The sequence below is a fragment of the Salvia hispanica genome, chromosome 4 (assembly GCF_029641045.1).
Source record: "Salvia hispanica isolate PSC_SH4W2 chromosome 4, Shi_PSC_v1, whole genome shotgun sequence".
Classification (NCBI taxonomy): Eukaryota; Viridiplantae; Streptophyta; class Magnoliopsida; order Lamiales; family Lamiaceae; genus Salvia; species Salvia hispanica.
The window spans coordinates 45946705-45963280 of record NC_142695.1 but is presented as its reverse complement, the minus strand read 5'-3'; the positions used below and the strand labels follow the sequence as shown (position 1 = coordinate 45963280).

General features: G+C 35.5%; 2 protein-coding genes and 1 non-coding gene across 3 annotated transcripts; 2 read left to right on the top strand and 1 right to left on the bottom strand.

The window, feature by feature from the left end:
• The first annotated feature begins 9915 nt into the window (after positions 1-9915).
• On the top strand, positions 9916-12945 carry LOC125195926 (transcription factor bHLH144-like). Its single transcript, XM_048094214.2, has 4 exons — positions 9916-10076; positions 10722-10860; positions 11263-11445; positions 11751-12945. The coding sequence occupies exon 4, from the start codon at positions 12010-12012 to the stop codon at positions 12715-12717; it is 708 nt and encodes a 235-aa protein (XP_047950171.1). The 5' UTR covers positions 9916-10076; positions 10722-10860; positions 11263-11445; positions 11751-12009; the 3' UTR covers positions 12718-12945.
• A 1329-nt stretch (positions 12946-14274) lies between these two features.
• Positions 14275-14354, top strand: TRNAL-UAG (transfer RNA leucine (anticodon UAG)). The gene has a single exon. It is a non-coding gene; the product is annotated as a tRNA-Leu (tRNA).
• Positions 14355-14979: 625 nt separating this feature from the next.
• LOC125195223 (peroxidase 43-like) lies at positions 14980-16403 on the bottom strand. The gene is made up of 4 exons (XM_048093404.2): positions 16200-16403; positions 15953-16135; positions 15493-15655; positions 14980-15422 (listed from the first exon to the last, which is right to left on the bottom strand). Exons 1-4 carry the CDS (start codon positions 16401-16403, stop codon positions 15019-15021), a joined length of 954 nt encoding a protein of 317 aa, XP_047949361.1. The 3' UTR covers positions 14980-15018.
• Positions 16404-16576: the final 173 nt, after the last annotated feature.

Below are 16576 nucleotides of genomic sequence, written 5' to 3'. Positions count from 1 at the left end.
AATGAGGTCGTGTTGTTTCATTCTATCCTTTATATCCAGCTCACAAGCCCCTCTCCTCTCCTCTTTCTTTCTCTTGGTTGTTAGATAAGATGATCCAGTTGTTGTCATTTATCAAGTGACGTGTCACTCGATCCCAGCTCACTCTTACGTTGCGTTCCTCTTCCTCTTCAATTTATAATCGTAACAACTATCTAGTAGGTTTAAATTACGAAAAAGGGGTATTGGAAGGAAAACTACATATTTAAAGTTAAATATTTTGTATCAAAACTTTTTAAATGGTGTAGAAAATAGTTATAAGGATTATGACCTAGCTCAACTATTTTAAAGCCATATCGAATGAGATGTGGCAATTATCTTATCTACGTGTAAACGTTAGACTTTGATTGAAAATGGTATAGATAACCTATTTCTTTGTTACTACTACTACTTTTTTAAATTTATGTTATGAAAATGTTGTCAGTGGCTGAGAGTTGACTCAGAGCATCAAAATCTATTAATCTAAGATTCTAAGTGTTGGTGGAAGGAATTCATCATCATCATCTTATAATATAGATCTCGATATGTGAATCCGCTCTCGCACGGGAAAGATCTTCCTAGTATTATATGATAGTTTTGGAATAAAGAAGTGGTTGCACATACATTTTGGGTGTATTTTTTTAATCTTGTAATTGAATTTTGGACATTGTGATCGAATAAATATATAAATTTGACGCTGTTATAAATTTTTTAGATTTACATACACAGACACAGAGTTATGCTTTGTTGTCCACTATTATAACTTTTTCTACACTGAAAAGAAAATTTTCCTAAAATTCAGAATATGATGCAAAGCATAAGACTATCAAGCCATCGCCCATATATATGTCAATATGAGAATTGACAACATGTTAGCAACCATCAGATTAAAGTTAGGATGAGTAATTATTTGTGCAAAAAGTGAAATTAATATATTAATCTTGATTCTTGTCACACGTGAAAGAATAAAAACAAGAAAAAGAAAAGTAATACTCCATAGATTTGATAAAAAAAAAATGATCCTTGAAAGAGGAGAAGTTGATATCACACTGGGTTGGCGCTGTCACCACAGAAGCGTGCACTTAGCATGCGCGTCAACTCATATCACTCCAAATTTCCCTAATTTTCTAATTATAACTATTTAGGTTCACTAATTAGATTAACACAATATATATCCTCTTTTTTCAATCAGATAAGTAACTACATAAATGGTCGTTAGACACTGATGTCTCAAAAATCTAGAAAAATGTGAAATAATTTTCTTTTATTTTGTGCATGGGTTATCGACTTATCGTTTTATTATCTCCACAAATTAGTCTATCTTGATCTAATATAATTACACTAATATATAATTAGTTAATGCATCGGAAAACAATAACTATATATGGATAATAACATCAATTTGCCCCCCTTTTTTGTGTAAATACTTAAATTGATAATTTAATTTATTTTACCATTTTTCTACAAATATTGTTTTAAAATTGTTAAGTTCTAGTATCATTCAAAGAATTTATTTAGAAAAACTATGGCCCAAGATTAATTTAGTCCAACTTTATCTCGACATATATAAATGGTGTAATGGGCATAATATTATAGAAGCCTCGTGACAATGAATTTCACCACTTCTTTTTAAGTTGTGATGATCTTAAGCACGTCTCTAGCTAGTGATTGTGAATATCTACTTGTCATATAGAAGTAACAAAATAAAGAGAGATGCGTAGTTATATAGTATTACTATGTTCGAAAAACTAGCTTAAATATTTATTTTTTCAATACATATATGTAAAATTGGGGTTATTTTAACTGGATTTGACAGTAACGAGTTTGATTGTTGATTGACTTTTATAGGTAGCCATAAATAATGAATTGGTTGAATGTTGAAGCCGCGTGATATTTGGTTTTACAATTTTCAACAATTCACCACTCACCGAAATCATTTACAATGCTATCAAAGCATGCTTTTCTCTACTTTTCGGTTTTTAAATATTAATAGTAGTACTATTTTAACTATTTAGTTGGTTTCTTTTAGAAGGAATGCCAAATATTTTTACCATAACTTTTGAAGAAAAATTGAACTGTAGTATTTCCTTTTAAAGTTCATTTGGATGAGTCGTCTATAATGATCCAGATCAATTTGGTCCGCTAATTTTTATTGTGTTTTAAATTAGCAATTTATCTATTGATCTCCAGTTGATGAATACTCACAAAACAATCAAACAATATTCATGGTCGGTTCGTTATAACTATAGTTGCCCCTTCAGCAGATGTTGCTATGCTACGTAATCTTTTATTAAAATAGTTTCAGAAAAATTAAAATTTAAGTTATCTAGGAGCTCGGATTTTAAAATATTCACGCATGGTAATAATGTTATTAGATAAAATGCCAATTTTCCAGATGACTACATGGCAAAGGAGGTGACATATTTTAGGGATAATGTATGTTGACATTCCAGATTATTTATAAATATGTTCAGTTCTCAAATGCACATTTCCCCTCAAATATTGAATGACCATGATAGGCTTGTGATCGGTGATCGGCGAGAGAGACTAATGGAGGTGGCCGGCCAAACGTAGACCGAGAGGAAGGGTGCGAGATTTCGAGTCCCTAGGGTTGGGGTTCGAAATGTTTTTGAAGAAAAAATGAAAAAGAGATTCAACTAAAAGTGTTTTATATATGTTATTATCTTCTATAATAGTATGAGAGATTTAACTAAGGTTTATCATATTCTATTTTGTTAAGTAACTAGAGAGACTTACATATTTGTGGGTGTAATCAAATACTAACTAATTTAATGTGCTACTTGTTAACCAATTAACACACATAAGTATAAATGTCAACACAATTACATGAGTATATTATAGAAACTCTGGTATTGAGTTTTATAATAATGCTTGACTCATTACATGATTGATTAAAGGACTAAATTAAGACAAGGAAAAAAAAAATAGAGATAACTAATTTGACCTAATCTAAATACATTTTTTTAGCAACGTACCATTCCTTCTTGGTCTTGTGGTGGGATTTTTTTATGAAAAAAAAAGTACTCAAACCAGATCAGTAGTGAGTTAGGAGTTTGTCAACCGACCAAGCACAACAGCATCAAAAAAAACAAAAACAAAAGAGAAGCGACATCTATATATAATCTATGCAGATCCAAAATGCAAAAATCACATAAGACTAGCTACATTATCACGCCAAGCCACGCACACAACCACCCAGCTACTTTCTCCCAACAAACAAAAACAAGCAAGTAAAAACGTACCAGCAAAAAATACCACATTCAACAATTCCTACTAATTTGAGGATATGAAAACTCCAAGCCACTTCTCATCTCTTCTAGACTATCAGTCCATGCATCAATGATAATAAAAAGTTTGAACACCAAACTTTAATCCATGTATCAAGTCTTCGCACCAATCTCTTACAGAATATTAGTTTGGTTTGACGAGGTCCTCATGTCTCGAGCCATCATCAGTATGTTCGTATCAACTCCCTTGATGATGTCAACGTCGCTTGGCGATGGCAACAACGAGTATGATAGCATGCTTGTTGGCCTGAAGGCGAAGGCGTTGTTGCATACTCCCTCCGTTCCATAGTAATAGGGGCGTTTTTTCATTTTCGTCCGTTCCATAGTAATAGAGTCATTTCCCTTTTTAGTAAAAGTCAACACATTTTTCCACACCTACTTTAATTTCTCTTACTTTTTTCTCTCTTCATCTCTCTACCTTTTTCATTTTTCATTTTATTCTCTCTTTACTTAACTCACCTAACACAATTTTTCTTAATCTCCGTGCCGAAAAGTTTCGCCTCCATTACTATGGAACGGAGGGAGTACGACGCAAGTTCTCCCATAAGCTCCGCAAGTGTTCTGATTAAGTTCATACATTCCTTCTTGTTTATTGTATAAAACTTTTTATAACAATGCATTTACTTGAATTATTAATGAAACTTTTCTTATAATGTTGTGTGAATTTTTTTGTACCGATTTGAAATATTAATAAAATTTATATGTATGGTATAATTATACCACTAAATTAACGTTAATGGAGCTCATTATATGTGCAAGTTTCCATTGAAACCATTTGTATGCTCTCGATAGCTCGACTTTTAGAGCATCCATAATGGGGCGGACGATGCGACGAATGATGCATCGTCCGCCACTGTGGCTTCGCGGTCGATGGCTTAACCATCGTCCGCCGATCAATCGTCCGCGGACGAAGCACGGACGATGCTCATCGTCCGTCGCATCGTTCGCCACTGTGGCATCGCGGACGATGCGACGGATGATGCTCACGCGTTTTCCTTTTTTTTTTTGAATTTTTTCCAAAAATTTGTTCTTATTTAAACACCACAATTCTCTACCATTTCACACACTCCAATTTCACATCTCTTCAATTATTCTCTCTCATCTCCTCAAAAATGAATCCCGACGACTACGATTTGAGTACATCAGATGGCTGCAGACGGCCCTTGACTCGAGCCTTGTTCGATGCTGTTAATGAAGCCGCGGCGGAATGCTTGGCACAAATGCAGCGGGAGCAGGCAGAGGCGGCAGAGGCGGCGGTGGCGCGGGTCCCTCGGCCAATACGACGTTGGACGTATGTCCCCCATGAGCACAACGTAGCTCACGAACGTCTGTTCGCAGATTATTTTGCCGAGCATCCACGGTGGGGCCCGAATGTTTTTCATCGTCGTTTTAGAATGAGCCGAGATCTTTTTCTCCGCATTGTGCTAGGGGTGTGCATTCGGGTTTCGGTTCGATTTTTCGCCCAAACCGAACCGAACCCGAAAAACCGAATTTAGGCTAAAATTGAAACCGAACCGAACCGAAAAACCAAAAACCAAAAAACCAAAAACCGAACTTAAAAAACCGAATCAAACCGAAAAAACCGAAATTTCAAAACAAAACCGAAAAACCGAAAAAAATAGTATATTTTAATATATCTAATTTATTTTATTTTATATATACTAATAGAATATAAATATATATAATATAAAATTAATATAATATATATAATATTTATTATATAAAAATATATTATAAGAATATATATTATATATATGATATAATATACTAAATTAATAGGATAAAAATATATAATAATATATTTAAAATATAATTCGGTTTTTTGGTTTTTCGGTTTTTTTTTTCCCAAACCGAACCAAACCGAAAAACCGAAATAACCGAACCGGATTTCAAAATTTCGGTTTGGTTCAGTTCGGATATTCGGTTTTCGGTTATTTTGCTCACCCCTACATTGTGCACACGTTGGAGGGACGTGATGAGTACTTCCAGTATCAGGAAGACGACATCGGCAGACCCAGATTTACGCCGTTGCAGAAGTGCACAGTTGCGATCCGGCAGTTGGACTACGGCACCACAGCGGATATGTTCGACCAGTACCTTCACGTCGGAGAGAAAACTGGCCGCGAATGTCTAAAGAATTTTTGTAAGGTAGTTGTGGAGGCTTTTGGCGACACATATTTGCGACGCCCGACTGCTGATGATTGCCAGAGCCTGATGAGGATGCACGAGACGGTGCACGGCTTCTCTGGGATGCTAGGGAGCATCCACTGTATGCACTGGCAGTGGAAGAACTGCCCGACGGCGTGGAGAGGCCAATTTACTAGTGGCTACAAGGGCAGCCACCCAACGATGATCCTGGAAGCCGTCGCTGACCACCACCTCTAGATCTGGCATGCCTATTTCGGTGTAGCCGGGTCGAACAACGACATCAACGTCCTCAACTCGTCCACCCTCTTCGCGGATCAGTGCAGAGGTCGCGGCCCGGCCATCGAGTTCACTGCCAACGGCCGCAGACATCATATGGGGTACCACTTGGCCGATGACATATACCCAAGGTGGCCTATTTTTTTTTAAGATGATCAGCTGCCCAATTGGTGACAGGAGAGTATTGTTTGCGGCAAAGCAGGAGTCTGCGCGGAAGGATGTGGAGCGGGCTTTTGGGGTGCTCCAATCGCGGTGGGCAATCGTGAAAGGTCCGGCTCGTTTCTAGTTCAAGGAAGTCATCGCCGACGTCATGTATGCGTGCATCATCATGCATAACATGATAGTCGAACAAGAAGTTGGACATGTCACCAATTGGGTGGATGATGAAGCCGGATCTAGCTCCAGCACGGCGACCCCGCCTGTCGCTCGAGGATTACCAATGGGCTTCGGTGAGGTTCTACAGCGACAGACCTCAATGCGCAGCCATCAAGACCATACTCAGCTCATGACCGACATGATTGAAGAAGTTTTGAACCGCAACCGCCGTTGAGAATTTGTAGTTTTTTCACATTCGTAGTGTAATGTTTTAATTTTAATGAAATGAAGTTTTTTTTCTTCCAAATTTTGAAGTATTTAAATATTCAAATAATAGATAAAATCTTTAGGGCGTGGCTTAGGGCGGGTTATAGTCCGCCCCATTGCAGGTGGAAGGGACGAAGGATAAAATGCTGATGTGACAGCGGATAGGGCAGGGCTTAGGGCGTCGCATCCTCCGTCCCATTGTGAATGCCCTTATTAAATTACTTCTATAAATTATAAATGAGGTGATGTATATAGGTTACAATACACCGAGAAATTTCAAGATTTATTTATTTAATGTTTGAGCTGGGGTTAGTTGTTTGGTGAAATTTTAATACTACTAGGTTTGAATGACCACCTTTTATCTAAAAGAAATTTTATTTGGTTTGAATATTAGTAAAATATAATCAACAATTACGTAAAATCAGGGTGAGTGCGTGTACCTCGAGAAACCAATTTTGGAGTTAGTCAAATCCTAATATATACCATAATGCACTTTTTATTTAATTAACAAGTAACTTAAATTTGGCTATTTTCCTCGAAGTATGTTCTGTAGACATATTAATATAAGTATATAATTACAATTGTTAATAGCCATAATTCGAAATTATGATACAGTTTTATTTAAAAAAATTCATGGCGGGGATAGATAATAAGATTATACATTTCATAATATTAATTTAGGGACGTGATCAAATGAAAACTCTAAATATTGTATAAACTCAAAACTATGATCTGGACCATTGAAAAATGTCAACAGATCACAAAAAAACATCAACAGAAAAATGTCAACTGAATTTCAACGGTATTCAATGATTGATGTTGTGTTGATATTGTGTTGATACTATGTTGACATTAAAATCTTGAAATTTTACACTGTGTTGATATTGTATTGAAACTGTGTTGAAGCTATGTTGAGAAATTTTGAGTTTGTATAATATATAAGTTTGCATTTTATCACTACCCATTTAATTTATATTTCAATTTACTTATTCCATAATATCCATTTAATTTATATTTCAATTTACTTATTCCATAATCAATCGTATCAATACTAATCAATCCTCACTCGGTCACTCCTCATGCTATAGAACTATGCAAAATTTGGCTAGTTACAATATGAACCTTTCTTTTTCATATTTTTATAGTAGTCCTAAGTTATTGGCATTTATTTTTACACAATATTCAAGTTGCCTTTTCGTACGAAAAGTTAAAAGATATAAAATCGTTAAATTTTTCGTTACAGAATGCTTTCTTGATATGGGTGTAACAATAATGTTAGCTTAGTGTTAAAGACATTTTAACTTATTTATTTTATAGTACATAATATACTTATTTATGTTGGAAAACAATCTTCGTTTTTGAAATGATTTCAAATTATCAGCATGTGATTTGTGAATACTGAATATTACTCCATTTAATAGCACGTACTCTTTTCGTACCAAGATAATTGAGTCGTACTTCTTTATTATTTATCCCAAAATAGTTGAGTCGTATTGGATTTTTTTTGTCCCAATTGGCAAAAGCTTTATCTTCTCTCATATTTTACTCTCTTTTTCCTATCTTTTACTTTATTTTCTCTCCTATTTTACTCTCTCCTCTATAGCCCTTAACACCTCAATTTCTTAATTCTCGTGCAAAAAAAAATGTCTTAACTATCTTGGCACTGAGAGAGTAAATTCTATTCTTTCTAACCCATTAGTGTTGAAGAATTTATTTTAGATACAGAAATTAAAAAATACCCTCCTTGTCCTACAAAAATATGCAATCTTTCTTTATGAATCTGTCACATAAGAATATGCACTTTCCAATTTTAGAAACTATTTTCACTTTAATGAGGTGAGAACCATTCTCCACTAACAATACTTTAATTACTTTTTCTCTCTACCTCTCTCTTATTTTCCCAATTTTGCATTAACACTCGTATTGAACACAAAATGCATATTCTTTAGGACGGAGGGAGTAAATATTTAGTGAGATAAGCTGAGGGGATAGAGTTGGAATAAGAAAAATAAAGTAAAAGAGAACAAAATAAAAGATAATAGTATAATAAAGAGCAAATTTCTTAAAAAGTCACAAATTTTTGGGAAAGTTTAGTTTTTTCCACAAACTATTAAAGTTGCGTCTAAAGTCACGAACTTTATCGGATTGTGCAAACTTCCTAAACTATCCGCCCTGATGACATATTTCCGTTAAAAACTTATCCCACGTGGCATGCCGGAGGCGTGACTTGGCAAAATTTATGATTGGGCACAATACAGTGTCGTTTTATGCTTTTTTTTTTATTGAATCTTCTTTACACGTTGCCGATTTCATCCCTAAACCGTTAGTCGACGATTTCACTCTTGTCGATTACTTTTTCCGTCGATCGAATCGGGGTTGCGCTTTTGAAATAAGCCAAAAAGATGTTATATTACCTGAGTTCAGAAATTTTGCCAAGTCACACCACGTGGGATAAGTTTTTAACGGAAATATGTCGTCAGGTCGGGTAGTTAGGGAAATTTGCACGATCTGATAAAGTTCGTGACTTTAAGCGCAACATTTATAGTTTGTGAGAAAAACCAAACTTTCCTCAAAGTTTGTGATTTCTTAGGCAATTTGCCCTATAATAAAATAAGACAAATTAAATGTGTTGATTTTTTGAAATAAAAAATTGATTCAATTATATATGAGACAACACTAAAAGAAATACAGAGTACTGCACAAAACTAAGGGCACTTACAGTATTGCCCTATAAATCCGCCTCTCTCTATTTTTCTCTTGTCACGTTAGCATTTTATCTTTCAACTCAAGCATATGTAATAGCGCCTTAAATTCTGCCCTTAGAATCCGTCTATCCCTATTTTCACCACTTTTTTTTTTAATTTTTTTTTGTTATCAAATAAAATGAAATAGCAAAATAAAATAAATTAAAAGCAATACCAAAACATACTTAATTTTTAAATAATTGCAAAGAAAAAAAATTAGTAGAGAAAATATGATATTTATAGAGAAGAGATTGAAATGAAGGGATGATAAATAAAATGAAAAATATGGTATTTAAAGAGTACAAATAGTAGAATTTTTTTTTTAAAACTAAGAAGAAATCATCAGTTTTATCTCCTGAAGATATTGCAATAGTGCCCATCACTCTGCCCATGAAATCCGCAGATAATCGGCGCACCTGATGCATAGGACGGGTTCATCGGCGGTTGGCTTGCAATAGGGGTGATAAAACTGCCGATGCGCAGAGCGGATTTATCGGTCCTATTGCAAATAGCCTAACGAGACAGATTGGGTATTTTTATGCGTCCATCACTAAATCACATAGAATTATGAAGACCATGAGGTGAATGGGGCAAGGGTAAGTAAGTAAAACCAAGCGAAGGAAAATAAAAAGTAAAAATGTCAAAAGGTTGGAATTAAATAATTTTACGAATTCCAATAGATACGCATTTTGTCAAACACCACATAGTCTTGGACGCCTACCTTTTTCTTATCACGCGTGCTTGCTCATCCGACGGCCACCGCCGCATCCGCATCGCACGGAAACCCCCCATCCCACGGCCCTCCTTCTCCTACTTTGACCCCCCAACTCTCACTCATCCCCATACTTACTGCATTTAATAATCCTCACACGCCACTCCACCCCTACTTTTCTCCCATCTCTCCCAAGAAAAATACTCATCTCACTTGAGTCTGCTTGCTAATTATCCTTTCTGAACAACTGATTCTGCTCTGGGTTTTTCTAATTTCTGTTTTTTTTCTTGGGTAATCTTCGCAGCTCAGCTCGGCTCATGTGATTTCTCCTTGATTTTGGTGATTTTGTTTTTAAGGGTTGTTGATTGTTACTGTGAATGAATTGATTTGTTGAATTTTGGGTGATTTTTTTTTTGGATTTTGGGGTATGTTGTTTGTAATCTATATGTGAGCCTTTTGATTTACTTGGATTTGGGGGTTTCTACTTTCTAGGATTGTGATTGGTTGAATCGATCTGGGGTTATGGGTGTCTCTAATTGGTGCTTATGTTAGCTAATCAACCTCTAATTCTTGCAAGCTGTAACCTTTTCATCTGATTTTGTTCCTGTATATTAAAATGTTTCAGATTTTCCCCCTTTATGAACTGTATAAACTTTTAATGTAGAATTAGGCTTTTTTATCGATGTGATTTTGCGGTGGTTAAGTTTCTGGTTTCTTGTTTCTGAGCCTGAGATCTAAGTATTGTGATGAGTTCTTTCTCACATTTTAGATTCAATGGTTTCAAGCCTGAAGTACTGTTGACTGTTTTATATCTCCCGAATTCTTTTAAACAAATTCTAGTTGATTTTGCGATTCAATTGTTATGATGTTTGTATTTACATATCTATTCCACAACTGATATTGATTTGTGTTCGATTATGTTTTCTCATGTGCCAGAGGAGGGTTAGGTGCCATACAATTTAAACCTATTGAGCTGAAGAAGTAGATCAACATGCCGTGGGCTCCGAATTATTTTGGGAAGTGTATGCGATTGGTCATGTTTTTTCTCGTTATCCTATAAATTGCTTTGCATTTGGTAAGTTTCTCCGTTTTCATACTGATATTTTGTATTTGTGCATACTTAAATGCTTTATATAAATTGATAAATGTGCATATGATGCGTAAACGTGTCTTCGTTGTGGTCATATGTGGCATCTTTAAACCCGTTGAAATTTTGGTTTGCCTGAAACATGATTTTGGATTTCAGAAGAGTTGTTTGCATGCTGTGTCTTCGTTTGAAGCTCTAGTTCATGATGTCTCATGTGCTTTTGTAGTAAACATAAAAGGTTAAGTCTTAATTGAGATCAATAAACCTTAAATTTCCTTTCCTTGGATGTTTTTAGTTGTTGTGGATGCACTGCTGATTTAGTTGTTTTCCTCTTTTGAGTAATCTGATTTACTTCATGCCGATAACCTCTTTTGAGTTTGTTTCTTGCAGTTAAGTTTCCTTGAGCTGCCTTGTTTTGGTTGACTTGTCTACTAGCTGTATTTTGTTGTGGTGGGGGAAGTGAGAATGCGCATTGCTATTTATCGAAAGAAAAATCAGAAAGCAAAACAACTGGGACAAATTAATATGAGTATTGGAAGCATTGCTTTTTACCAATTGATGCAAGTTCGACAGGTTAGTGCTTCTTTCGTATTGTACATCATTTTGTGTAGAATTCCCTTTGCAGTTTCACATGATATGATAACGTTATGATCAATATTTTAGATTGATTTTGCATCTTCGGTGTATCATTTATCTTTAATGTCTCATGATTGAGTTTTAGTATTGTATTTATCTATGCACGTGAATTTCGTTGTGAGCTTGTTTTTTTGCTTTTGCTCGATGTCACAAGATGAATCATACAACCTGCATGGTTAAGTCTGCCAATGTTCTGCTTAATTGGCTTATAAACTATTTTCTTGCTTATCTATTACTTGCAGGCCGAGTATTTCCGTCAGTTGCTTAAGCCTGTTACGTAGTCTGGCCATTGGGATCAACCTTTGTTATCATTTGGTTTGAAATCAACTGAGAACTTGTTAAAAATAGTCTGCACCATTTATCTTCGATGGATACAACTTAGTTCTACCATTAGCCTTTAGTCAAGAATTTGTTCCTTTCCCTATACTCTGCCCAAATTCGAAACCCAACCCAAACTGTGTACTGTTATTTGTTCCAGACCTACTTTCTAAACTAGCTTTCATGCATAGCCACCAGCCAAACTTGCCTCCAAACTGGATGCCCCCGCTTGCTGATCATGTGGGCTATCACACACAAAATGCTCGTATGCCCTCTCTCTTTGATGGGCTCGTTGCCCCCAACATTATCAACCCATGTATGCCTTTTGGCAACATTGATATTCAACCTACCAATGCCTGCCCGAGAAACTTCATTATCTTTGACCAAAACAAGAACCGAAGCCAGATCATGCTCCACCCAGAGATAAGCTCCAAAATGTTCTATCCCGGTTTTGGTTCCGAGACGGCTCTCTTCCAAGAGGCCGCCAGTCTAAAGGAAGCTAACGATGAAGGAGAAGCTACAGCATCTCAACTGAAAGAAGATTCGGATGACATTGATGCTCTTCTCGCTACGGAATACGAAGAAGAGGAAGAATCTGGCGATGAAGTGAGCACAGCGCGAACGAATGCTCCCTATGAGTGCAGCTCCCCGGATTCATGTTCGAACTTTGAGTCTGTGTCCAAGAGGAGCAGGTCACTGTTCAAGAAGTCAACTGAGACCCGCTGCAACGGCAAGAAACGGCAGAGTGTGAGGAAGATGGTGAAGGCGTTGAGAGGGATTGTGCCTGGTGCTAACCGGATGAGCTCTGTGGCAGTGCTGGATGAAGCTGTTCGTTATCTGAAGTCCCTCCGTGTGGAGGTGAAGAAGCTTGAACGAGTAGAGCTTAATTGACGACGCCCACTGTGCCAGGTCAGCTAGCAAGATTGCCTATAAATTTGTTGCCATATTTGTAGTTTTAATATATTTATTGTGTAGTAAGTTTGATGATTGCCTAGTTTGTCTTTGATGATGCCATGTTTAAATTTCTTATTAGTATGTTATTTCTGTAGCAATGTAACTCAAAATGAAGTACTCCTCTGTAATCTTGAATTTGAATTTGCATTTGCATTTTATTTCCCATCTTGCTTGTGATGTTATTTCCATAACTTCTAAAATCCAAATATTACTATGAGTTTTTTATACAAATTGCTTGTATTTTAGTCTTTGAATCAGTCTACATACACACAACTTATATGAATTGTCTAAATTTTATACTATATCTACATGATTGAGTACACTAATGAGGTCTGAGGATAGTCTAATGTCTATATGATTTTCGGCTGTTATTAATATATACATGAAGGTCACTGATGGGATACTCTTCCAAAAAATCATGTGAACTAAGCTTCCAAAAATAACGTGAACTAATTCTTTTTCATTTATGTTCTATTATTATTATTAGTATTATTATGGAAAATTGCTTGTAAAGTCATGAACTTTTAAAATAGTTTGATTTTTTTGTAAAATTTAAATATTGCATGAAAAGTCATGAACTTTATTGTATTTTTACCGGACTATGTAAATTTCCTATCCGACTCGATTCGATAGATTTCTGATACAAACTTATCCTAGGCGTGTTGGGGGCATGACTTGACAACTCCACTAATTCTGATTGTCTCTCTTCTATATCTGCAATATCCGACTCCGAACTTATTATAAACATACAACTAACACAATCGAAATTATACAAATCGAATTCCACAAATGATTTCAGCATACAAATCGAATTCCGCATATCGAATTCAACATAAAAGTAGCATTAATTCCACAATTCGAATTAGAAATTTACACCGTCCGGGAAAGTTCATGACTTTTCATGCAATATCTAAAGTTCACGGGAAAAACCAAACTATTTTTGAAGGTTCATAACTTTACATGCAATTTGCTATTATTATTAGTATTAATTTTTTTTTTACCTATATTGTGATTCATTTTTCCTACATATTATGTCTCACTTGGCATATAGAACTTTTCATGCACAAACGAAATTTCCAAACTAATAGCTACGTGATTTTCAGCGGTTATTAATAATCGTCTGTGTATGATGTGGGACATTTTGCTTGCCCACATCTTTACAAAAGAATGAATCTATATATACTCTCACCATACCTGTTGTTCCAAATTTTAAGGTTTAAATATTGGTACCTAAGATTTAGAAGTGTCATGTGATCTCAAATAAAATACTATTTCGGAGCCAAGGGTCACGGGTCTAAACCCCGCCACCTGATGAGTGACTTTCAGTCTTAACGTAAACCCGATCGAGCAGGATTAATTTGATTCCGCCAAAAACAAATTCGATACACATGTGGTCAAACAAAAATAAAATAAAATATTACCGATATGTACCAAAAGTTGCATGCATAATTCGTTAATTGACCATACCATGAAACCTTAAGTAACTACATACATGACAGTTTGGCCGAGTGGTCTAAGGCGCCAGATTTAGGCTCTGGTCCGAAAGGGCGTGGGTTCAAATCCCACAGCTGTCAATTATTTTGTTATAATTAATAATTATATTGTGCCTCCTATTCAATCTTACATTTTCAACTAGAGTTGTGTAGTTTAATTCATATTTTCCATTTTTTTTCTTTTATTCAAAGTTTTGATTCGAAATTTATAAATAGCCCTTTTATTCTGTAAAAATTGCATATTCAATGCCAGTTTTTATAATGAGGTATTTTTAGATCGACAGATATATTTTTCTCAAAAAAATTGTAGTACGGAGTAGTAATTTACTGTCGCATTTCATGTATATAAATTTACGTTTGATTAAGTTTGAGAACTTAATTACGTATATTAATTAATTTGATTCTTAAAATCTGTTCACATTAGTTTAATTACTCAGAAAATTAAACGATCGGAATCTTAAAGTCACCCTAATTAGAGAACTCAAATAAAAAAACTAATTCGGCATAGAAATTACGAAAATCTCACAATGAGAACAACTCAATAGTCCAAACAATGACATTATGAATCTGGCCCAATGATATATTAGGGGGAAAAAGCCCAATCCAGCAATAACACATGCCAAATCCAAATAACAATAATAATAGAAGTATTTTCAGTGTTAAACTTTGAATGCAATGTTGCAAAGTTTTATCAATTATTGTCTCATGCTTCTCTCATCTCTTTTGATTATGCTCGTGTAAATTCTTAATTGAAAGCATTACAAATTCGTCTAATCTCCCCAATTGTCCCAGACTTCACGTCAATCCGACCCATTTTAACAAGCGCCTTGGCAAAATCTTGTCCAAATTGCGATCCTTTGGCGTAGAAATCCACCACAGGTTTAGTCAGACCATCATCGTAGAATCTAGCATCAGACGCTAACACGGCGTATCCATTCTTGATATTTTGAAAGGGTTGATTGTCGAATCTGTCTCCCGTCACTGGATCCATAGAGATCCTAACATTTTCATCCCCGTTCTTAGGGCACAACCGCTTCAACTCCGGTAGAAAGCTAGGATTGATCTCAGGGTCGGAATTATTTGTTGCGTTATAACAGTATAGTCTCTTTTGCATGAAGAAACATGCGGCCGTCCCAATCGTATGTGCCCCTACACGTGCAACCGTATATTAATTATTTGTTACGTAGAGATGAATTGTGACAAAAATAAATAACTATACCACTGAGTATGATAAGTTCTTGATTTGAAAGACCCTTCTTTTTGAATTTGGCTCTAAGTGAATCAGCTGACTCATCAACTCTTGGCATAAAAACAGCAAGCTTGGAGTCTGAAACTCTACCATCTCTTCTTCCAGTTTCAACTTCATAAACTGGTCCTCCAACCTATGCATACACATAAATTTCTATATGGAAAATTGTTTTCATAGAAAAAGAACATAAATAGCCTTATGTGTGGCCAATATTAGACTCTCCCCGTCTTTTGAAAATAAAAACTTGTGAAACGATACAGACTTAATGTACAATTGGTAAAGTATAAAAAAGATAGAAAAAAAGTGATTGAAACATTGCAAGTGGATAATAGGTCTCACCAAATTAAAAATGATCCTGTTTAAAAAAAAATTATTTTTAAGAGACGGATCAAAATGAAAATAATTTCTAGTATTTTTTCAAGTGACTTACGAGAGCAACTGCATCTCTAGCGGCCAAGGCTACGATGTCGGAACACGAGACAACTCCGGGGCACTCCTTCTCAATTAGTTGCTTCGCTTTTGCAATATAATCAAAACCTTTGATACCTAGATGTCCGGCAGCTTTATTCTCCGACTCGGGTCCGTTTTCGATCAGGATGGAACCGTCGCAACCCTACAAAATTAGACCAAAATTAAAATCAACTTACAAATGCATGCCAATAGTACAAAATTAAGACCTCAACGAAGCAGTCGTGGAAATGGAGACGCAAAAGAATAGGCGGCGCTCGTGGATAGGAGAGAGTGGCTTCTTTCACGACGGATTTGACAATGGACTCCGCATTAGGGCATGTCTTCGAGTAGAAACCTATTTTGAGCTGCGCTTGCGCTTGAGAGAAAGTGGTGACAAATAGCAAGTGAAACACAAAAACTACAGAATTCATGACTCAGCTTTGTTTTCATATGAAAAATGATTTGCAAATGAGAAGATGAAATTGTTTCATTGTTTGGGTTGAAAGCATTTCTTAAATAGGTGATCCGATGGAGAAATCATCTTTACACAACGTTTTCCACATTTTTGTTACTACGATTGAGATTGAGAGAGTAAATACAAAAT

Bases quoted from the DNA above. Each gene is read 5' to 3' on its own strand.
- LOC125195926 (XM_048094214.2), top strand. From the start codon at position 12,010: ATGCATAGCCACCAGCCAAACTTGCCTCCAAACTGGATGCCCCCGCTT.
- LOC125195223 (XM_048093404.2), bottom strand. From the start codon at position 16,403: ATGAATTCTGTAGTTTTTGTGTTTCACTTGCTATTTGTCACCACTTTC. The intron at 15,656-15,952 runs GTAAGTCACTTG...GTGTATGCATAG, and splicing joins CTAGAGATGCAGTTGCTCTC to GTTGGAGGACCAGTTTATGA. The intron at 15,423-15,492 runs GTATAGTTATTT...TTGCACGTGTAG, and splicing joins AGAACTTATCATACTCAGTG to GGGCACATACGATTGGGACG.